The 23,947-nt window shown below is 42.4% G+C and overlaps 1 protein-coding gene across 4 annotated transcripts in view; it reads right to left on the minus strand.

Annotated features, from left to right (window-relative positions):
• Nucleotides 1-23,947, minus strand: part of Hipk2 (homeodomain interacting protein kinase 2) — a 195,209-nt gene that overhangs the window by 16,292 nt on the left and 154,970 nt on the right. For 2 of the 4 annotated variants that reach the window (XM_055602071.1, XM_055602069.1), the window contains exons 9-12: nt 23,330-23,451; nt 14,690-14,829; nt 11,843-12,022; nt 8,303-8,584 (exon numbers count right to left, since the gene is read on the minus strand). In XM_055602071.1, coding sequence (XP_055458046.1) covers nt 8,303-8,584; nt 11,843-12,022; nt 14,690-14,829; nt 23,330-23,451 — 724 coding nt within the window. Of the gene's footprint in view, nt 1-8,302; nt 8,585-11,842; nt 12,023-14,689; nt 14,833-23,329; nt 23,452-23,947 lie in introns of all 4 variants that reach the window. The other 2 variants (XM_055602068.1, XM_055602070.1) reach the window with 1 other exon arrangement.

Raw genomic sequence — 23,947 nt, forward strand, 5'->3', positions numbered from 1 at the left:
CTGGCCTTCTTGCAGAGTTCCTACCCCCTTGGCCAATGTCAGGAGACAGTACAATCCTGAACTCTAAAGGCAAGTCTCCAGGGTGCTGATGCCACCAGTGAAGGGCTCCCATCCCCTAGCCTTCATTTCTAACTGGAACTTTACCTGGAGACAGGGAAGAGCTAGCTTGGAATGGCTCTTGGCCAGCACTTGTTTTCCATAGAGCTTTGTGCTTCTGTGGTTACTCTGGGAACCAGCTCCATCTGCCTGTGGCTTGGTGACAGGCTGCTGGGATGACAGATGTGGAACTTATTGCGTATTATGCAAGGTTTTAAAAATGGATGCTCATCTATTTTTGTACGTTGATCATTTATTTTTAAGAAATAACAATTGCCTAGGCAAAATGGCCACTTTCCAGCTAATCTGATATGGGAAAATGCTAGTACTTATAGGATTTGATAGGGTTCCCAATGGCCCTCCTGCCCCAGGAGGTTTGCCTTATGCCACAGACACAGGCCAGGCTCTTTCTTTCCAAGACGAGGGAGAGTGTGGAAGTGGGAACTTTCAAGGGCAGCTAGGCAGAAGGCCAGCAGAAGGTCAGAAGGCTGTGGACCTACAGAGGCTGGAAGGGCAGTCAGTCAGGTGAAAGCTCTGGGGAACATGGCCCCTGCTCCTGACACCCAGCACTAGTGATGCCAGGGCTGGGCCACTCCTCTAGTGGCCACACAGCCTATTCTTGCTGGTTAAGGGAGAAGGGCCCTAGCTGGGTCTATGGGTTAGAACATGGACTTCCGGTCAGATGTTTAACATTAGTATATACTGATGACATGGCCTTAACTTCCGAGTTGGGGTTGGTTGTCTAGACAATGATAATGAGTAATAACAGAAGCTGTTCTCAGGACTCAGTGAGAAAATAATGCTACATGACACATGTTAAGTAGTTCATGAGATGAACTATCAACTCTCATTTATAGGAAGAACTTCCCTAATCCAAAATCCCAAATGCCCCCAAATTGAAAACATTTTGATTGCTGCCATGGTGTCCTAAGTGGGAAAGCCCACGTCTGACCTGATAGTTAAAAAGCAGGCATACTAAAAATAAATGTGCAAAATTTCCTTCAGGGGATATGTTCAGTGGAAAACTTGAAATTAAAAACATTTTTGGTTCCAAGTATTTTTAAAAAATAATTTTAATTTTTATTGAAAATAGTTTTTTTTTCATATAATATATTCTGATCATGGTTTTTCCTTCCCCAGCTTCTTCCAGATCCTCCCTACCTCAATTCATACCTTTTCTTTCTCTCTCACTAGGCAACCAAAAACAAAAATCAAAAACAAACAAACAAGAGAGCCAAATGTAGATGCAGAGACACACACGCCAACACACAGAGAAATCCTGCAAAAACACAAAATCAGAAACCATAAGATATAAGCAAATGACCTGTAAGGTAGAAACGTCCAGACAACTCCGTGTGAAACAAAAATGCACGCGTTTTGTGCTGGCCACGTAGTGGTGGGCCTGGGGCCTGCGCACGGGCGGTGTGTATGCAGTGAGACTCTGCTGGAGAACTCATTCTCCTTGAGTGGTCACCAATCGGAAAGACCTTCTGAGTTAGGGACAGGGGCTGTGTCCACTTCCTCTCTCCGTGCTGGGGCCCCATCTGGCTTAGACCTGTGCAGGCCCTGTCCCAAGTTTTATTACAGACAGGGCTCCACTATCTAGGTGGTCCTTGAATTCATATATCCTCTTGCCTCTGCCTCCTGAGTGCTGGGATTAAAGGCGTGTGCCAGCATGCCTGGCATCCCAAGCCTTTTGGATAAAGGATATTGAAATTGTATTCTCATCAGTTGTGATACCTTACATAACAGGGGAAAGCAGCTCTGCACAAAACCTTATCAGGCACAAAGAATTTTATGAGGGAAGGACGTGCAGAAGAAGTTTTTTCTGTAGCCTGTGCTAAGCCGGAAGACTGATAGGAAAGAGAATGACAAGTCATTAGTTTGGAATCTTGGAGGTCTACAGTCGTGCACAGGGAACAGCCACACAAAGGAACAGAAACACGCTCTGTCCCGAGAAGATGAACGCTCAGTGGGAGACCGGATAACAACAGGACAAGTTAAACAGAAGCTCCACGATGACCGGTTAGAATGATGGATGTCACCTGAGTGTTCCAGATACAGATAATTGCTAGGAACACAAAACAAGGGGAGGAACGAACTGGTCACATATATTGACAGCTCTTCACAGTAACTTAATTTTTTAAATTGTTCTTTGTGGTGTGTGTGTGCACACGTGAGCGTGTGCGCACACCCGTGTATGGGTGCCTGCAGCAGCCAGGGGTGTCAGGATGCCCTTGAACTGGAGTTACAGGTGTTGTGAGCCTCCTGACAACAGGTTCTGGGAATACAACCTAGCTCTACCAAAAGGCATATGTGCTCTTAACTGTCCAGCCATCTCTCCAACCTTCTGAGTGAAGTTCTGCTCTGCACCGTGAAGGTATCACAAAAACTAAGCCAGAAACAAATTTTGCATGATTCAACACATGAAATATCTAGAACAGGAAAACTCGTACAAAAAGAAAATAGATTATAGATACCAGAGGTCTGGGGACGGGGGGGGGGGGGCAGACAGAGAAAAATGTAGAATTATTTAGTGGGCATAGAATATTGAGTTGGAATGATAGCAAAGTTTTAGAAATAGATAATGGTGTCAATCAATCAGTGCCCGAGAGTGGTTAAAATGGCAAGTTTCATGTTTGACCATAATTTAAAAAACTAATGTGCAGTCTCCCTAGGGAACTACACACAGCGAATTGGTGAATTGTACAGCATATGAATTATTTCTAATTTTTAAAAGCCTATAGGTTTATCCACAGTAAAAAGCTTACACTGCCTCAGCAGGTCTCAGGGGGACACATAACTGAGATCTGTCCCAAGAACTAGAGAGTGAGTTCCTAGGAAAACGTCCCTGAACCTGAAAAGCAGGGAAAAGCAATGGCTACGTGGGAGCCAGTGTGGAGATCTGGGAAAGGACCTTTTCTATGTTGAGAGTGGTCAAAGGAAGCACTGGTCTCTGAGCAGAACTCTTTGATGTCCTGCTGTTGGGGTCTCCCTCCCACCTGCATAGGCACAAAGTGCTCCCAGGACCAGCGATGGAGCATTCACTCCAGGCAAGTTCCCAGGGGGATGCAGGAGGCATGCTGCTCTGTTCTTCCTCAGGGCTTCTGTCCCTGTCACTTGTATCTGACTAAATAATTCAGACACAGTGGTTCCTCTTACAAGTTCCAGAAATGGGGGTATGTTCTGCTGCAGAGGCGGGGTCTGTAGGTTGGCTCCCAATGTGTCCTGAAAACAGCGTTCTAGTTCTTGCTCTGCTGTACTTTTACAGGTGAGACCCTGGGGAACCTGCACGATCCATCCAGCTCTCGCTCACCCTGAAATCACCAGAGGAGATGGGAGAGATTGCTTGCAGTATGAAAGGGCCCATGTTGAATATCCTGCAGAGATTTACTATGAAAGACGTTCAAGATAAAATCCAGTCTACTATTCATGTCAAGAGGAACAAATCTCTTCAGTGAGAGGACCTTCCACAGAAACCTGGTCCTGGCCAGTTCCCACTGAGCCTCCCCCCCCCTTAGCTATCAACTATTTAGACAGTGAGAAAGTGTAGCAACACACACACACACACACACACACACAGTGCTAATTTTACCAATCTGTAATCTGGCTTCAAATCAAATCTGACCACAATTCAAACTGTGCCCATTTGGAATCCATAACTCAGATTTGCAAATTGTAAAGAAGCTCCATCTTAACGCAGATGCATTTTTCCTAACCACTGGAACTTTCTGAAGGCATGATGAACTGCATCGTGAACTAGCACCCTGTCATTGAAGGAAGGTTTTCTGGGCAGAGTCGTATGAGAGCTAGAAGCCTGGCAGGAAATGAATGGTGCATGTCAGTGTCTTGTTATCTGCGAAGGAGGAGGTGGGAAAAGCTCCCCAAACTCTTTATGAGGCTCTTCCCTTTGTCTGTAGCTGGGAAGCCCCATGACCTAACAAGCATGGCACAACTTAACGTTGTATCTTTTTGGATTTATATATGACAGATTTGGGAAAGATGAATTAGTTTGAAAGCTCTGTTTCTAATCTTGTCTGTGCTCTAGGTAAATCTACTACCCAGATTAGAACAATGGGAAGCTGCTAAATGGCGCACTTTAAAAACCAAGTATACATGTAAGCTTGCCGCTGCTATTTCTTCAGGCTCAGACATGTCAATACTACTGGGATTCATCCCACCGCTGTCTCTAATTATTATTGACAGTTTATCAATCCCATTCTGAGCCGGTTAATGGAAGTGGGAGAGACAGCAATAGGAGGGAATGAGAAATATTTGCTCAAATGGCCTTGACAGACACCACTTCTGAATAAGAAGCAAAGCAGCAAGAGCTCATGACTGCATTGTGTTGTCATGGCAATAGATGATTTTCATCATTTTAAAATGATGAAAGGAAATAAGGAGCTAAGAAGTATAGAAATGAGCCACAAAGGAGAAAATACAGCCAGAGGATCAGATGCAAGCCTCTGACCCCATCCCTGCAGGATCCTGTCTGGAATGTGGTTCTGATTTCTATTTGCTAATCTCAGTCAATTTCATCCTTCAAGACCAAGGTCAAAACTCATCTTCTCCAATAAACTTTCCATGACTCCTTTATCTCCCCTGACTTCAGAATAAATGCTCTATGTGAAACAAACAAAACAAAAGAAAACCCCCACTCTTCCATTACAACACTGATGACCAAATGTAGGTGACACACACTGGATGCATATCAGCAACCATTCACAGTGCTGTATATGTGTTACTTCCTTCAGTCCTTATAGCAAGACCACAAGGTAAAGACAAGGAACTGCAGACAAAGGGCTTGAGTTGTTTGCTTGCCAAGGTCAAAGCACCTGCAGTGTTAATCACTCTGCTGCACAGCCTTCTGCCCCCCCCCCCCCCCCCCCCCCCCCCCCCAGAGAGGCGCCTAGCAAACACTGGAAATGTAAAATGAGGCAAACTCTCCCTTCTGGTGTCCGCAGGGCCCATTTGTTAACAGTGGTTTTCTTTGGAGATAGGGTGGTTTGCATGGAGAGTTTCCTAGCTGAAGAAAATAAGACATGAGGGTTTCAGCCAGTCTTAATGCTTTGTCCCCACAACCCTTTTGCCCCAACCAAGAGGATTACTTTATTTTTTAAAGATTTATTCATTACGTATACAGTGTTCTGCCTACATGCCAGAAGAGGGCACCAGATTTCATTATAGATGGTTGGGAACCACTACGTGGTTGCTGGGAATTGAACTCAGGACCTCTGGAAAAGCAGCCAGTGCTTTTAGCCTCTAGGCCAGCCCCAGAGGATTACTTTTAAACTGCCCCTAGTGAGAGAAGGATGACAAGCCAAGGCCTGCAGATGAAAGTACTCCTCCTGATGTTATGTGAATTTTAGCTATTAGTATGAGAGAAGATACATTTGTTTGTTTGCTGTTTATTTTTGTGTGGTTGTGTGTATGTGCCTAGGCATATAGGTCAGGGGACAGTCTGCCTTGTTTTTGAACAAGCTTTCTCTCTGGCCTGCAGCTTGGCAAGTAGGCTAAAGGTCAGTCAGCCATTGTAATCCCATAGCTGGGATGACAAGCATGCACTACCATGCCCAACTTTTTTGTGTGGGTTCTGGGGTTCACATCCAGGTCCTTAGGCTTGGAATGCAAGTGCTTTTCCGACTAAGCTACCTCACAGTCCCCATAACTTTATTTTAATATGGTACATACATTTTATTCAAATGATATTATCTGCTTATTACATCTGACAAATCTTCCATCCCCATCTGAGGGAAATGCCTCAAAAAACCCATTCCCATGCCCAAACACATTTCTGCCAACATTCTTTGTTCTCTCGGATAGGTTTCGCTACTGTGATGATTCTGTTTGCTCTCTGCTGAGGTTCTGCCACATCAGTCATCTCACTTAAATCTGCAACTCTCTTCCCTCAACTCCCTAAGACTTTGTTAGTTCTCTGGAAGAGATGCTCTGCTTTGTCAGAATGATCTGTGCATATCTTATTTTGCTTATTACCTGCAAGCCTCAAGAAGAGAGAGATGGTCTCCTCTATTTGTACAACACTTGGTTACTATTATCTTATAATGGGGGTGGGGAGCAAATATTCACTGTGTTAAATTTTATGGTAATTACAATTTCCAGGAACAAGTAAAATTGTAACTTCCTTACTTCATCATTGTTAAATATCGTCACAATTACTGATACAATTATACAATGGTTTCTCTATGAATAAGAGCTACTGGCTGTTGCTTCTTCAGGTAGATTTTTCTATCTGCTTGGGTACTGAGCCATTTTTTTAAGGCATCAGTCATTCACCTCTGCAGAATATATCTCTACTGCATCTTTCTCGGCAAGCTCCCGTCACCACAGCGGGTAGCTGAGGCCCGTCACCATCACTCTGTGGCTTCAGTCTGCAGCGTCTCCTCCCTGTTGTGAGGAAGGCTGGCAGTCCCTATTTTACTGTATCAAGGCACTGGTTCAGTTTGTGGTTGTTCCTCCCATGTGGCTGCCCACCTTTCCTCTGAGCCTCGGAGGCATTTTCAGCACAATTCTCACAAGCTGCCACACACTTGAGTTATGCTTCCTCTGGGGGAAACAGTTGTATGTTCCACTTGCCTTCTGCTTTCAGCCCTGTTGGTTCTCTGGCTGCTGGAGAGACGGCACTCATCTTCCTGTCTTCCTACCCTCTATTCAATTCTCTCCAGTACTCATGTTCAGAGTTGGTGTCAGTTCCGATCGAAGACATCAAAAATGACATTGCAATCTAGTTGACAGCTAGGTCTTTAAATTGCTTTTGCATTTCTCCAGCTGTGCTCAAGGCTGCTTAGCTTTTCTTATGCCAGCGCTTTATGTACAGGCTTCTCCAAGCCAGGGGCCAGTCTGGGGTAGGAAGAACATTCCTCTCTGGAAGAAGAGTAAGCCCTTAGGATTCTCAGGCTTGGGAGGATGGAACACTAACTCATTTGGGGCTCTACTCACAAAGGAAAGTGAAGCCAGTCTTGGAAGAAGCAGATGGTGTGTAATTACTATGGAATAAAAACATGTGCCTGGTCTCACCAACCCTATGTCCTCTCAGATGCCTAGTAAATGGCAGGAACAGAAACACAACAGTGTATTATCAAACTACACTGATGATCACACTGAGCCATTTAACAGGAAGAAGGACACATTACTGAGGACACGTACTAGTTCTATCAGTGAAACTCAGACTACTAAATTTCACCTGGGAGGTGGAAGGGTTGCACCCTGTGGGAACCACTATGGGGAAAGCGCTGTAGTCAGTTTAGCTGAACTTTTGTAATGACTGCAAGATGAAAATTTATTATCTCATCAAAAACATTTGTGATTAATAATTAGCAGCATTGTATCTAATCAGCAACCAACAATTTGGGCCTAATTGTGAACATGGAACCTTGCACCCAATTGTGGGAAGTACAATGATGATCGGAAGTTCTGGCTTAAGGTGGCAGGCCCCTTCCCTGGCCTCATTCCTAATTCAGAGGTACTGGTGGGGTGTGGTTGTAGGACTGGATTCTGGGAGGCCTAGGGCCCCTGGAGCACAGAACGTTCCTGTGCACCTGCCTGGGCCACCTGAGCTGGTAGCACATGTTTCCGGAGTCTGGCTGCAGAGTTTAGAAAAGAGGCTCTGGGGCCAGAGTTAACAGCCTTGCAAACATAATAAATATTTCTTCCCTCCACCCAGGAAGCACACACAGAGTAAATGAATTATTGCTACTTTGAAATAAACAGTAGTGCTCTCTGGGTGAAGAGCCAACTGGAAGTTTGAAGGATTGGGCTAATCAGACATAGGGAAATTTCTGATTAATTGGACGATTCAAATTCTAAGTTAGCTAAGGCAATGTTAGAGAGATATTTTGACCAACTGGAAATAAATTCAATAGCCAGAGGCAGCAATTTTTAAGCTTATATGTGTTAAAATAAACTGGGATTGGAAGCCCAGTGTGTATAGTCTCATGTTACCAAATGTTTAGGAACTATAACTATTTCTAAGGCCAAAATCACTGAAAATTATTTTGGTTTTGAACAATTATGGCAAACTTGTTTGCCACTCTCACAAAATAAGTTTAGGATCCAAGAACATGGCAAATGAAAATTAGGGATCAGCAGGGAATGATCACCATGTTTCCTGGAGAATGGCTCTGATCCCTGGCTTTAGCACGAAGCATGCCCTCTGCTCCTTCCTGAGAGTCTGAATGCACAGCCTCACCTGGTGGGGGCATGTTTCTGTTCTTCTTCCTCATCTGTGTCACTGCTGATGGTGATGACACTGACTGTGGGGCTGGGGGTGTCGGGGATGACAATCGTCTGCCGCTGTCGCTCCCTGGTGGTGCTAGAGGCCACATCACCCCACCCACAAGTGACTGAGGTGCCGCAGGCTGGGCTGCTGTGCACCATGGCACACCGTGGGGGAGTGTTCTCCTTGACACGCTTGGATCGCTGAGGGGAGCTGACAGCCTGCGAAGAGGTCACCTCACAGGTGGAGACATTTCTGTAATGACAAAACAACACATACTTACAAAAGAAAGTCAGGCCCTACATCTCCATCCAAGGGACCCAACTTCCAAAACCCACCAACTTTACCAAATCTCCACAGAAAAAAAAAAAAAAAAAAAACCTGAAGCTCAGGCCAGTTGGCCTCCATCTGTGACAGAAAATGTCGTGCCTCTAGAGCCCTTCAGTTAGCCACCGGGGGATGTCAGGACCTGAGGTTAGGACTTGAGCTGAGACCTCTCTGGGCTCTGGGCTCTTAACCAGTGAGCCATCTCTCTAGTCCAGGAAAAGGGGCTTTTCAATTTAGATTGATTGACTTGAAATTCTATATTAAGTTTTCATAATTACCTTCTTTTCTTCCCATCAAAGCCTTTGTGCATCCTGGCTAGTACCCATGCAGTGAAGATCAAAGTCAAGTCTTTAGCCCTGCTATGTCCTTAGAGTCTATACCTTCTAAGTGAAGAAGTGGAAGTAAAATAAAAATAACTTAGTAAAAGTGAAATTGTTTTTTGACATAGCTACCTTAGTAAACTCCTCTAGAGTGGGTAGCAAGGTTTTCTGGTAAGATCGTTCTCTTTTCTATTTGTTATGGTGTGTTACAGTGTTTACAGTTCCAGCACTTTAACTTACTGTTAAAGAAAAAGCATGTCTGCTGCCTTACAGAGATAGCCTTCTGTGTGGTTTCCCACAGTGTTGCTGGAGACTGGTCTTTAAAAGAAGGGAATGTATCATATGTGGTGGCCTTTAATCCTGTACTCTGGGGCAGAGGCAAGTGGACCTCTGTGAATCTGAAGCCAAGACTCAGCTACATGATGAGTTCCAGGTCAGGCAGGGATGCAAAGTGAGACCCTGACTCAAAAAACAACAAAGTGAAGGAAAGACAGGATTTGCATTGTGTGGCAATACTGATTTTGCCCTGCACACATAGTGTGTCCACATGAAGCAGCTGGGTGGTGGGAAGCTGGGAGATGGGGGAGGACACGGACACACACACACACACACACACACACACACACACACACACACACGCTGAACTGGTCCTGGGGCAACGGGTTCTGACTAGGCCTACTCAGCAGGATAGCCACAAGAATGCTAAGCTCAGCTCTGCCTGATCAGCATTCTAGCAGGGCAGTTGGCTGAGCTTGATGGAGCAAAGAAATCAAGGCAGTGGCTTCTGCTGCCTCCCAATGACATTGGTATGTTATCACAGGACTGCCACACAAAAGCACTGAGGAGCTGCCACCGATCTAAGCAGATTTTCCTCATGTTATCAGAAATATCCTAAGAAGAAAGTATGAGGGATGTTAGTCCTTGAATTAATTTTTGAATAAGAATGAAACAAGGCAGATCTAACTTCTAGCACTTGGAAGAAGAAAAAAAAAAATCACTAGTGTTTGGATAAACTAGACACACCTGTGAAGAGGAACCTCAGAAAAACTGTGTCCATCAGATTGGCCTGTGGGCATGTCTGTGGGGAATTTTCTTGATTGCTAATTGACTTAAGGGGGCTGTGGAGGAGGCCATCCCTAGGCAGGAGGGCCTGCACTGTATAAGAAAGGTCATCAAGCATGGGCCTGGGAGAAAGCCTGTAGTAAGCCATGGTCATTCATGGCCTCTGCTTTAGTTCCTGCTTTGGCTTTCCTGGGTGGACTTTGATCTGTAAGGTGAATAAACTCTTTGCTTCCTAAGTTGTTTTTGGCCAGAGTCTTTTTTTTTTTTTTTTTTTTTTTAAATCACAGAAACAGAAAAGCAAGTTAGAACAACTAGACATCTTATATCTTATATATCTTATATCAGTTTCTTTTGTTCAATCTACCCCAAAAAAACAAATACGTGCATCTAAATCACTGTCATTTGGGTATTGTGGGAGCAATTCTGTATTTGCATGATCTAAATCTATCTGATTAGCTATAGGTTGTGGTCTTTGCTCTTATTGTTTGTTTTTAGAGTGGAGCCTAGAAACCTCTTTTTAAAAAAGTCAGGCTTACTGAACTATATAGTTGATACTATATACAGCAATTTCTCCCTTATGAAGTGTTTGATGAGTTACTGACTAATAAATAGTTACAAATTCCACCCACACCCCAGATATGGAACTTTTTCACCACCTTCCATTCATGCTCCTTCCCAGAAATTCCTTTCTTCATGGCCAGTTCCTGGTACTGCTAATTTATCTCTGTTTGCCTTTATTAAAGTGATGTGATGTGTAACACGGGGCCTTGTGTCAATCTTGATGGCTTAAGAGTTCAGGAACATGGGAAGGATTAGCAGTCCACTGTTAAGTATTTGGGAGTCACCAAACTTATATTTAAGCAATTAGACAAATGTGTTCATGTGAGAGAAATTCTGTAGTTTCATGGTCTAGATCTATCTCGCTAGCTATAGAGCTTATTTTGAAATTAATGAGTTATATTTCTCACCTCAAATCTCAAAGAAAGCACATTTTAAGTGTTTTTGAAAAAGATATCTTGATAATTTGTAATCAAATAGAAACTTCAGAGACCTGTTCTTTCTAGAAAAGATGACAGAGATTGTGTAGCTAACTTTAGTCAGGCTTTGAATCTCCTCCTAAATTCAACTGTGCACTTCTTTATAAAATCTAGTTTTAGCTAAGAACCTTGCTAACTCATTTTAGCCAGAGGCCACTCTCCCATCTCTTGATATCAGACTAGACTTAATATCTGAACAGATTCCTCATCCTCCACTGTCCCTTAGGTGATGGCTTAGTAACTTGCAGAGAATCCTGTTAGGATGGTTTAGCCAAAGTCCTCCATTTTCTGTTGTCTCCTATGTATTATTTTACCTACATGACCTAGACACTACTCCCTGGCTGCAAATTCTCATTGTCCATGCTATGCAGAGCTGAGACAACTCTTTTCACCCTCTGTAGCTTCTTTGTACCCATCCTGGTGGCCTCAAACAAAACTTCCTTACTGTACTTTATTACTTTTTCTTTAATAAAAAGGACTAAAGCACTCAAAATATTAGGCACACCATGACTCTAGACCTCTACTTTTGAGTGCCAGAGGGACAGGACCTAGAAAGAGTCAGGAGGCAGGGTTGCATTTGCACAGAGCCCAGAGAGCGCTTTCAGAAAACCCTTGAGTGTTCCATGTGCTATAGATTTTCCCCAGTTAGTAGGAAGAGCTGCTCCCCACACCATGCCAGGGCAGTGCCCTGGCAATCCCTACTCCCCAGCGGTGATCAGCATTTCAATCTTCTGGTGTTTCTGGCCACCAAGGCTCTCATTACCTACCTCACAGATGACTGGTGTTGCTTACTCTTTCTGGAGGAGGTGGTGCTGGTTGGTTGCTGCCTCATCACGTGGGCTACACCCACATTTAAGGGCTGGGCTGCTGGAAGGGTCACATGTCCAGTTAAGAGTGCAGGCTGCTGCATGATGGGATTGTAATGGCTTCCATGAGCATGTGTATTCCTGAAAGAAAAAAAGAGAACACAAGGCCCCTTAGTGATTTACTAGAAGTGTAACTATTTAATAAGACGAAACTTCTTCCCCAGGTAAAGGCTGACCACATTAGTTATCTCACTATGCCATGAGGTGGCTGAAGAGAGGAGCCTCGCCTGGTGAGTTCAACACGTGGGCTTCCTAGAACTGTACAATGGAAGCCATGTGTTGAGGAACTAGGAGGAATCAAGCTGGTTGATGAGTGACAACCAAGACTTTCAAGGGGAAAGAATGTCAAGTGTGTAGATTCAGAATTTTTAAGTTCTAGGGAGATGGGATAATAGCTCTGCCAACCTTTAAAGTCCCTAAACAGGTGATTATGCTGAACAATAATACGCACATTTTGTTTTAGAATTTACAAAGCAATTTCAATGGGTTCTTTTATTCTGCTTTGTGAGGTAGGCAGGATGTCTTAGAAATACCATTTTATTAATGAGGAAATTGTAGTTAATGTGAAAAACAAACTTTAGTGACTGGTAGCCATATGTTTCTGGCGTTAGGAATCATTAGTGTTCTTTTGAATTCCCTCAGCAGCTAACACAATGCTCAGGCACGCAGCAGCTGATCAGTTAATTACACGCTTGCTGAATGAACAATTGGATTAACTGAAGGGTGACTAGACGTGTATAGAGTTTGCACGAAACCAAAATTAATAAGCGTCATACACAAGCCGAAAGAAATATGCTGGCAGCCTGCATCCTGGAAATGGGTTACATCTTAAAAGTCTTACCATCTAGGCTGGATGGTGCTGAAAGCCTTGTTTTCCAACAGAAACGTTTAAAGTGGTGATTAATTCAAAGATTTGTCCATAAAGCCCATTTAACACATAAAATTAAAAGCTAAAGAAGCATTCATTTGAACTTAAAAAAAAAAAACAAAACAACAAAATTCCATCTTTGTAACTTGAAAGGATGAATAGACAAACATTTTGTCTATTTTGTGATTTTGATAGTCTTTAGACATGTATATGGCCTCTGGAAATAGGTGGCCTCTTTTTGCAGTTTATTGGGCCCTTTCTGTTCGAAAGGAGGGCAGCACTGGTGCGCCTCTTTTGTTTTTTAGCCATGGTTATGGATGTTCTTTGGCCCACAATGAAAGACAGAGACTGGGAAGACATGGGGATTACCAGCTAAGAGAGGAAGAGAGGTAGAAGAAGGCAGAATAAGAAAATATGCATAAGTACATGAATACTGCTGAGGTGGAAGTTTGCTCTAACTGCCTAATGACAAAGGAAGAGATACCTTGGTGCTGGTGGTGTTTTTCCGGAGAAGAAGAGGGGGAGGGGAACCCTACAGCTGGTCAGATAGCTTTCCACTTGGCTGCTGCTCCTAATGAGCTTCAGGAAGAAAGGCAATACTGGAGTGTGAGCCGTCATGAGTGGGTGAAGGGAGGGTGCCAAGATTACTCATTCTGCTATGGTCAAGCACTGCTAAGCTATGTGTTAAAGATAGGCCAAGTGCTCTGTGTTCAATTTTAATTGACACCCCTCAACTCCCACCCTACAATCCTGTCAGCTAAGCATCATGATCCTACTTTATTGAGAAAGAAACTGAGGCCATAAAAGTTAAATAACCCGCCTCAGGTTTTACAGAGCTTAGAGTGGAAACCAGTTTTGCTTGGTTTCAAAGTACTTCCATTGAATGCACAGTGCAGCTGTGGGGACAGCTCTGTACTCTTCCTCCTGTTACTGGTCAGAAAGTAGTTTTACACAAGGGAGAACCGTGCAGTAGAGACAAGATTCAGTGGACTTAGCCACCTGCCTACCCTTTCCTGAGAGTGAGTTACTTGTTTATTTAGACAGTGTCACTATGGAACTCAGGCTGGCCTCAAACTGGTGAGCCTCCTGCCTCAGCCTATGTGCTAAGACTTCAAATACGCACTACCACACTGAAACCAACAACTCTATATTCAGAAAAAGAACTAGGGAAGCTCTTGGGGTGGTATTCAGACTATCATAGGCTAGCAGGAAGTACTTTCTGCAAAAGGAGGAAAGCCCAAAGGGTCCACAGAGCTTGGGATAGTTTGAGGGCTATCATGAGGGCCAGAGGGCAAGTGACAAGTGCACATGAACACAGCAGAGCAGGGCATTCAGGAGGATGCTGGTAAACTGCATGGACACTTTTGGAAACAGATGCAGGGTGCTAGCAGCAATCCCTGGGGTCTGTGGAAGGTGAACTCTCATTCATAAGACAGGCTGAAGAGACACACTTAATAAACATGCTAGAGTTCATCCTTCCAAAAACATCTTGTCTGTCAAGCTTTCTCTGGGGAGCTCAGACAGACAGGCACCTATGTCTCAAGACTTTATGAGAACACTTTCTAGAATTGCTTAGGGCTTTGGGGACTCTCTTCTGTTTTCCTTCACTGGTGATGAATGTTTGCCTTCTGAAAGGAACTTAATTCTGAGGTAAAAACCAGCCAGATCTGGTAAATTACACTAGTGTTTAAAAGATGTCACTGAGTTTTGGGTAGAAAGTAGCAGCTAACTGCAAATCAAGCTGAAATTCTGGTGTCCCAGTATATTGTTTAAATAACCTCCCATTACACTGTGGCCATAGCTCACATGATGTTCTCTGTCAGTGGAACACACACTCCTATCCCAGAAACACTCTCCACCCAGAAGGATTTCCTGTTTACCTCCAGTCGGCCAGTTGCTGAGTGCCTGCCATGGTCTCGGGGATCACAGCCGCATGCTGCACCGATGTGTGGGTGGCCACGCCAGTCAGCTGCTGCCAGGCTGGGGGAAGCAGGATCTGCTGGGCCCCACCGGGCCAGGCCTGCTGTGAGACAGAGGGTATTCACAACCATCACCTTTTGTCCAACACCTAGTAGGTTTTCATGGGTCCAGAATCTGAATCTGTGCTAGATCTTCTGACAGCTGTCAAAGTGTGGACTAGTTGTCGGCTTTAAAAACCAAGGGAGAAAACAGATGCATAGGTAAAGGGCTACAGAGAGATTCTGAAAGAATTTCTTCATCTTAAAGATCGTTTCTTTCTGAGTTTGTTCTACTGAACCAAGTTTGTAGCTCTCTAAAAATCTAACCATCGACTTGTTCTGTAAACTATATGCAAAAGACTGAGCTAGCGGCGGGCCACATGAGGTAGCACGCTGCCCTCAGGAAGCCTTCTATCTAGTGTCCTGGATTTGATTCTTGACTTGTTTATCAGTTGGCACGCAGAGCCTCACGTTCTGGATTCTTATATTTCACAACATGGAGACTCTCTGGTGCTGGCCTACACCTAAGAAAGTAGAATAAAGTAACAGACCTAGCCGTGACTTTAAGATTAAATGACAACATCAATTTCTTAAGACAAAGACAAGAGACTGTAGGAACTCTCTCTTCCATCTTCAAAATATGCTATCTTCCTTTAATGGGTTATTCTGTGGGTGTGCACATGTAAAATGTGTTTCCAATTCTCTGTGCCTTCACCTCTTCTCTGCTTGTTTTGGTCATCAAATGACTCTCACTGAACACAGATGTCCAAAGGTGGACACCTAAAGAACTGCCACTAAGGTAAGGTGTTTTCTTGGATGAGTCAAAGGTCGAGGGGCTTGATTTCTCAGTTATATTTCTCTCTTTCCATGAAGCCAGACATGACTAACACCAATCTAACATTTTCTAACTCAGTGCTCCACTGAGTGGGCATGTGTTTAATATGTGTGTTTTGATTCCTGTATAAACAAACATTTCTATAAAGGACTACATTTCAAGTCAAGACTTAAGAAGTATAATGCTTATAAAAATGATGGAAGCATATATCAGATCCATCCCATTTCCCATTTTATCATTCTCAGGTTCTCAGTGTAGCTCAAGAGAACTCATATAGATTTTGATATTGCTTGTTTGTGATATAGGCCAAAAGCTCAGAGACCACTGATCATACCATCAATATTTAATGTCAGCTGACATAATGAAAGAATTAAGTCTCTAAGTTTATTAATAATAATTAACTGTATTTCAAGTTTACTGAGTTCACAGCAGGGAAATATAATTTATTTAGTAAAACCACTATAAATTCAAAATATTAAGAGAGCCAGGTATGGTGGTGCATACCTTTAACCCCAGCACTCGGGAGGCAGAAACAGTTAGACTCTGTGAGTGCAAGGCCACCCTGATCTACATGGCAAATTTTAGGTCAGCCAGCGTTCATGATGAGACTGTGTATGGGGTGTGTGTGTGTGTGTGTGTGTGTGTGTGTGTGTGTGTGTGTATGATAAAAATTTCATTGTCAGTTAAGATTTTTACAGCTTAGTGATCTGGAACTCATTTCCAATTCTATGCAAAGCACGTGTTTTGACTAATGTCATTAAAAAAATGTATCATGATATCAAGATAAGGTCATCTCCCCCTCAACCCCCATCTCCCTGAATATCAGCATTTTTCCTCAAGGCCATGAGGGAAAAGGCTATTTTTTTAGCCTGTTTCGCCGACTGTGAAAGTGATGCTTACAAATGCAGTCAGCTCATTTAGATGACAATACATCAAATCTATAATTTATTACTGCTACTACTGCTAGGAATGCAACTACTAGTTCTCTTAAAGTATTATTATTGGTTATGTATTTATGATGTGTGAGTGCATACATGCATATGGGGTTCTGGAGACAACTTTTGGGAGTCAGTTCTTGGTTCTCTCCTCCTACTCTGCGATTTGGGAACTGAATTCAGGTCATCAGGCTTTTGAGGCAACCACTTTTAACTGCTAAGTCATACTGCTAAGTCCCGCCACCCCCCCCCCCCCCACACACACAGACTCTTGCTATGTATGCCAGATTGCACTTGAACTCAAGAGTCTCCTTGCCTCAGTCTGCCAAGTGCTGGGATTATCGGGGTGTACTACTATTTCTTAATGCATGCTGTGTGTCAAGCGGTGTTAAGTCATGAATGGATTTTTGGAGTTAATATTGGTCCTGTGAGGTAAGGACTACTATTTCTTTTCATTTCTTTGGTGAGTAAACTGAGATGGAGAGGTTAAATGACTTGTCTAGAAAATGTAGCAAAATTATTTGTTTTCTCTGAATCTAACATGACAGAAAAGAAATAAAATGTATAGATTCATAAAAGCAAGAAGAGTAGAGGATAAACAATAACAGTTAATAAGATTTCAGAGGTGTAACAGCACATGGACAAATACCAAGAAAATTAGCAGATTGAATCATTCTAAAATAAATCTGCATATGAAACCAGGCTAGATCCCTGCAGGTGTCTACTCTCCCCAGAGCCAGAGGTTGGCTGATTCTCCAGGGAAACTGAGATGTTCAAGAGACGAGAGGTCCAGGTGTGGTGTTTGAGGGTAAGGGTCTGCCAGTGAAAATGCTTGTCTCTGGTCACTCTACAGGGGAGCCCACACTCAGTGTCCACCCCTCACTGTCAGCCTTCTCAGTGTGCTGAGCAGTTTAGTGTTCCAGTCTTAACTATGCATCAACAGGTAGCCTTTAGTGAACATCTAATGTGGAAGAGAGCAAAGCAAAAATGAAACTCACATGAAACAAAATCAATGAAGGAATAAAAAAAATTTCCAAAGATCTATAACGGTCTATAATTAATGTCTGCAGAGTTTAAAAATACACTCATTTTACTTCATATAGATATGTACATATGGAGCAAAGTAAGGAGCTCATAGAAATGGAGAATTCAAAAAGACAGTTTCAAAAAAAGCGAAAGAGATTTCTCAGGAAGTAGTATAGATAGAACACACACACACACACACACACACAAGAAAAAGATAAGAGACACTGAAAGGTTGATCTAGAAGTATTGACATCCAGGCTGCAGAGACTGCTCAGCAGGTAAAATGTCTGCTATGAAAGTGGGAGGAACAGACTTTAGATATCCAGCACCCATGTAAATCCCAGGCAGGCGTAGTGGCCTATCTGCACTCCCAGCCTTCGGGAGACAAAGACAGATCTCTGTAGTAAACTAACTACGCAGGGAAGTCTAGATTCACAAGAGAGACAGACCTTGTTTCAATATATAATAGAACCCAGGGCCACCAGGCTAGGGGTGGTAGCATCCACAATGAGCCAGGCCCTTCCCTATCAATCATTAAAAAAAATGTCCCATGAGTGGTGGTAGCACATGCCTCACATGCCTTTAATCCCAGAGGCAGAGGCAGGTGGATCTCTGTGAGCTTAAGGCCAGCCTGGTCTACAGAGCTAGTTCCAGGACAGCCAGGGCTGCAGAGAAACCCTGTCTTAAAAAGAAAAAAAAAAAAAAAAAAAAAAAAAGAAAGAAAGAAAATGTCCTACAGACTTGCCTACAGCCTGATTTTATGGAGGCAATTTCTTAATTAAGGTTTTCTTCTTTCAGATAACTCCAGCTTACATCAAAATTGACATAAAACTGCCACCACAAACATACATACATCAACACTTTTACACATCATACATAATATCCAGTTAATAAGAATTTTGCAAAGAGAAAATAGAAGCTATTTTTAAAGGATAAACAATAAAAACAGCAGCAAAACTCACAGAAAAAAGTAAACAGGGAGTCCAGAACAAGGAATGGAAAACAGCAAGAAAGCATGAAGTCGTAAATTTTGAGACCACTGTGGACAAGGAGAACGGTCTAAAAGGTTTCACAGAGACAAATAACACATGGGACTCAACATATTCAAAACCTAAACATGACAAACACAGAAACCACTTATGGTTTTAGGATGATCTGGGGCTGAGTAATAAGATCTACAGTGGAAAAAATGAGATGGCCATTAGACAGGAAGCCATACAAGGAAGGAAATATAATCCATGTGTTATGAAGCTCATCAAGAGCAGGAATGAGCTGGAGATCGAAGGGTTCATTATACAATAGGAAGTCACTTTATAATACAACAAATGGGAGAATCAATCGAAAAGCATTCCAGAATGTTATTTATATGGATTTATATAAGACTAAATGGTCAAGTTAAAGGTTGTTTTGGGATAGTAGGAAGTAAAGGTGGGATAGAGAGAGAACTATATTTTTTAGTAAATGCATGGTGTCATATAAACTTAAAAAATATGTACCTGTATTACTTTGAAAAAGGATGAAATTTCAATGTCAAAAATAATGTCCCTAAAGGCAGCCAACAAGCTGTGCAGTTGGAGTGTGCACACAGACAATCTAATTCCCATGTTCTCAGCCAACATCCAAACATACTTCATGGAGAACACAAACATGAGGGCCCTATTTGGAATCTGGTGTGGGTGTTAACACATGAAGAGGCAGGAACAAACCTTCCATTAGCAGCTTCAGTGCCAAGTGTGACAATGTAGACAGAAAGACAGAGGCTGCAAAGACTGGCTGCTGAAAATACCACCAGTGGAGGCTTAGAGCAAGAGAGAGGGTTTGGCAGAGTGGACACTTTAAAGAGGTCACCTGTCCTCAGGGAAATTAAGGGACCCTGGCCATATTACTCAAGTGGTCAAGAATGCAAAAAGCTCTTCATGGAAAGTGGAGTCTAGAAGGGATCTGGCATTTCTGAGTTTCTGACTTGATCTTGATAGTGAGAGGGAATTTTAGATCCTGCTCCTTAAAGAGAGAGAGAGAGAGAGAGAGAGAGAGAGAGAGAGTGTGTGTTAAATAGAGTCTTATCTCACTCAAGAACTGTACCTCCCATCGCCCCACTTTTATGTGCTCAAGTACAGTTTCATTGGTAGCCACCATGCTAACTGGGGTTTGGGGCTTGGGAAGGAGGTCATGGAACTTTCTGAAGGTATCAGGAAAGGTCTCTTTAGAAAGGTTTCCGTAAGGGTCACTCCTGTGTTGCTTCTGCCATGCACACATCCTTAAGGTGTGCCAGAGCCTTGTTTCTCTGTAGGGGACACATGCTGCTGCTGGGAGATGGGAAGAAAGGGGGGAAAGAAAATTAAACTAATGTGTAGAATGCATTTAAAGGGTCTACCTCTAAACCTTCGCAAAGTCTTCGAAGGGTTTCAAATGCTTAAAAGAAGAAAGCAATATCAAATTTGGGGATATATTTAAAAGCATATAATAGTATTTAGAAATCTCTTATCTGATAGCCTAGAAATCTACTCACAGAAAAAAACCGAAGGCCTAAATTTTAATATTTAATTATTATCCTAAGTTATTGTGTTTTTATCCTTTACAAGGAATATATTTAAAAAGCAGAGGAGAGAACTCCATTTTAACAGGCTAGCACACGGGGACAGGCTAAATACCAAACAGAAGAAAAGGGAAAGCTAGCCAACCATAAGCTAGTGTGATGCTAGGTGGATACATGCATTTTTTAGAAATAAGAACTGTGTCTTCAAAGTCTTTGCATTTGAAGATGCACAGGTCAGCTACGTCCATCTTAGTGGGTAAGTGCTGTTCCATCTTATGCAGTCACCTGTTAACTCAACAAATTCCCTAGTGGAGAATAATCAACTTGCTTCCTTCTTATAAACCCTATACCAATTAAAATTAAAATCCTAGACACATATTTTTTTGGTTATTCACTTTTCCAGTTACAGATTTAGGTTAAATCAATTTGAAGGTTTCCAACAGTAGGGACTCTTTTCATATAAGTAGGAGGTAGGACTCTCCCCACTATGATTAAAGGACTGAGACAAATTCAGAAATGCTGAGCCTGTTAGTTCCACTCAACTGAACAATGAGGAATGTCTCTGTTCACTAGCAAGCCATGCTTAGTGTTTCTAATAGAGCTTGCTCCTGGCACACATGGATTCAGTGTGCAAATACAAGAACAGGGTCTGTAACTATCTATGAAAGTACACGGGGACATCTACAGATTCTAGGCTCACCGGGAGGCTTTTCAGGACTTCTTACACTCAGATAAAGGGTGAACAAATGTCTTGACCCTGGACAAATCTGTATGTAGTTCTCTTCTTTGATTTATAGTGGCCTTTTTTGAACTCCTCACCACAAAACCATGCCACAACAATAACAAAGTTAAAAGGACAAGCCTGTTTTAAAAACAGGTTCTTTGTTGACACCCTTTCAACAAGATACACACAACTTTGTGTGTCACTTGTTGCTGGTGTTGCTGTCACTTGAGCAGCGTCAGTTTAGATGTAAGCATAAGAGACACATGCCTAGAATCCCACCTTCTTAGACAACTCCTGTACTGTCTTCCCACTGTCAGGTATCAAGGAATCAAGGTATCAAGGCTTGACCTGTAAGCATCAGCTTTACTTTTAAGAAAGGTAGTTTCCCAAAAGATTTCCCCAAAGTGTTTTCAAATCAGATAAGGGTTCCCTAAGAAAGGGAAATCATGTCATTTCTCATCTATGAACACAGAAGAAAAAATACTAATCACAGTAGCTGCAAGCTCAGCTCAAAAAGCATGTTATCATATCAAGCACACATGATTAAATGTTTATCTCATAAATAAATAAGGATTACTTAACATTATAAGATCTATTAGTATAATTTACTACATTAACAGATTAGGTAACTAAGTCACATGGTTATTCAAAGAGATGAGACAGTATACTTAATGTATACAATATTTATTTAAAAATTAAAACATGACAAACTGTCTCTATTAGTTAGAGAAAATAAAATACCTAATGGGTATTCAACAAAATACCTAATGGCATCAACAATTTCCTTTAGAAAGCAAACTAGACAGAAATAAAAGAGCTATGATTTCATCTGTTATTAAACATCATTTTGTACTGCCCTACTCAGCTTAGAATATATATAAACAATAGAATCAATAGTAACAAAAACTGTAAAATATTTATTATTTATTTTTATGTGTATGGGTGTTTTGCCTGCATGCATTTCTGTGTACTGTGTGTGTGCCTGGTACCCACAAAATCTAGAAAAGAGAGTCATTGGATCCCCTAGAATGGCAGTTACAGAGTTGCAAGACACCATGTGGGTGTTGGGAATTGAGCCTGGAGCCTCTGGAAGAGCCAGTGCTCTTAACTACTGGGCCATCTTTCTACCCCACAGTTAGTTTTTCCTTCCTACTTTCCTCCCTCCCTCCCTCCCTCCCTCCCTCCCTCCCTCCCTCCCCCTCTCTTTCTCTTTCTTTCTTGAAACCAGCATTCTTATGGATAAATGATGGTAAAATGCATATGGAAAAGAAAAGAGACCCGGATACTGAAGAAAATTTTGAAGAGCTATAAAAGAACAGGGCATTCCCCACCAGAGACCAAGACATAGTCGGTAAAGACTGGATATTAGAGAGGCCAATGGACTACAAAAGAGCCAAGAACAGACCTATGTAATCTGACTACCTATAAATTAAAACAAGGAAAACCACTTCTATAAACAAACTATTTTGAGAACACCTTGAGAAAGTCTCTTGGAAAACTACCTTACTTGAAAGTAAAGTTGACACTAACAAGTCAAGGCATCCTTGATGCCTGAGAGCAGAAAGATGATACAGAAGCTGTCTAAGAAGGTGGGAAAATATGAACATTTGTGTCTAGAATATGTCCTGGTTCTGATGGTTCTGACATCTAGTTGTCAGTGTTTAGGATCTCACTGTGTAGTGCAGGATGATCTAGTCTCACTACGTAGCCTAGCCTGGCCTTGAACTCACAATTCCTCTGCCTCAGCCAGCTGAGTGCTGGTATGGCAGGTGTGTGTGCCACCACACCTGGCTACCATACAGCTCTGAGCAAGCCCCTGTGTTTCAGTTTTCCTACTTGTCAAGTAGAGACAAATATCTCTCTATGTTGTGAGAATTAAACAAATTAACTGTAAAGTGCCTGGCATAAAGAAAATACATTTGTTATTAAATCAAGTCTCTTTAAGGATTGATTTCTGATATTGCACCAATACCGTTAATATAAATTTATATAACACTGCATACATTTTCCATCTTTGTGATCTCATTCCATAGTTAGGATACCTATATGGATAGGAAAGGTTCCAGCCCATAGCTTCTGCATGTCTGTTTTTCAAACTCTAAAGATGAATGGATAATCTCTAGGGCTCCTTTTGGCTCTAAGAACCACTTCTATTTTACAAGAAGGAAATTGGAGGCAAAGAGATTTTAACTGACTTGCCTTAGGTCACTGAGAATTACTAGCAGTTTTAGGATTAAAAGCTAGGACTCCTAGATGAATTTGCGTTACAAAGGTATAATAATAATTTCCCTAGACTCTCTGTATCTAAATTTTTTCTTGGAATTGTCACTAGACACTTAGGTAGGTAATTCACTCAGGGATCATTTAGAACATTACTGACATATTCCAATGTCTGGGAGCTCCTACCTCATTACCAGAGAGGGAGTCAGTAGAGATGCAGTTAATGCTTTTTTAGAAAAGCATTAACATGGACGCTGGGAATATGAGCAATACAGAAGAGAATTACCTGAGCAAGCAGACCTGGTTGGATCTGAAGAGGTTGAGCTCCGGGAGCTTGAGTGACGATGGGAACAGCATTTTCCATCCGTACTGAGTAGCCAGCATGCTTGGAAGGAGAGGCCTGAAGGCCTGTTTCAGTACATGGGTCAGGGAGGTGAATGACAAACAGATGAAGAAGACCCTTCCTAGCAGCTGAGTTAGCTTTACTGCTCAGCCATGGGATGCTTTCCTTTAAGTTTTTAGCTTAAGCTAAAAGTAGTCCTCTATTTCCCATAAACATTCCCCCAAGATATTAAAGTATGTATGGCCAAAACCAGTACAGTTAAAAATGACAAATTACAAGAGGAAAACAATGGTTGCTGCCCATGGAGATATAAGCAAGTGTCACAGCAAATGATGCTGGGGACAGCATCCCTGGAGGGCTCCTTCTGGATTATATGGATGGTACAGCTCACATGGGTGCTTTGCAACCTGTCCTTGAACTTCAAGGTACAGTCATCTCTAGCTGTTTTAAGTCCTCAGGAAAAGAGCTCTGGGATCATGGCCAAAGGGGAGGCGGTCTGGGCAGGCACTTTCAGAGAAATTTATATTCTCCACATGAAGTGGGCCTATGCTGACTGTCAGA

Source organism: Psammomys obesus, unplaced genomic scaffold (genome assembly GCF_907164565.1).
Source record: "Psammomys obesus unplaced genomic scaffold, mPsaObe1.curated_primary_1811, whole genome shotgun sequence".
NCBI classification, from domain to species: domain Eukaryota; kingdom Metazoa; phylum Chordata; class Mammalia; order Rodentia; family Muridae; genus Psammomys; species Psammomys obesus.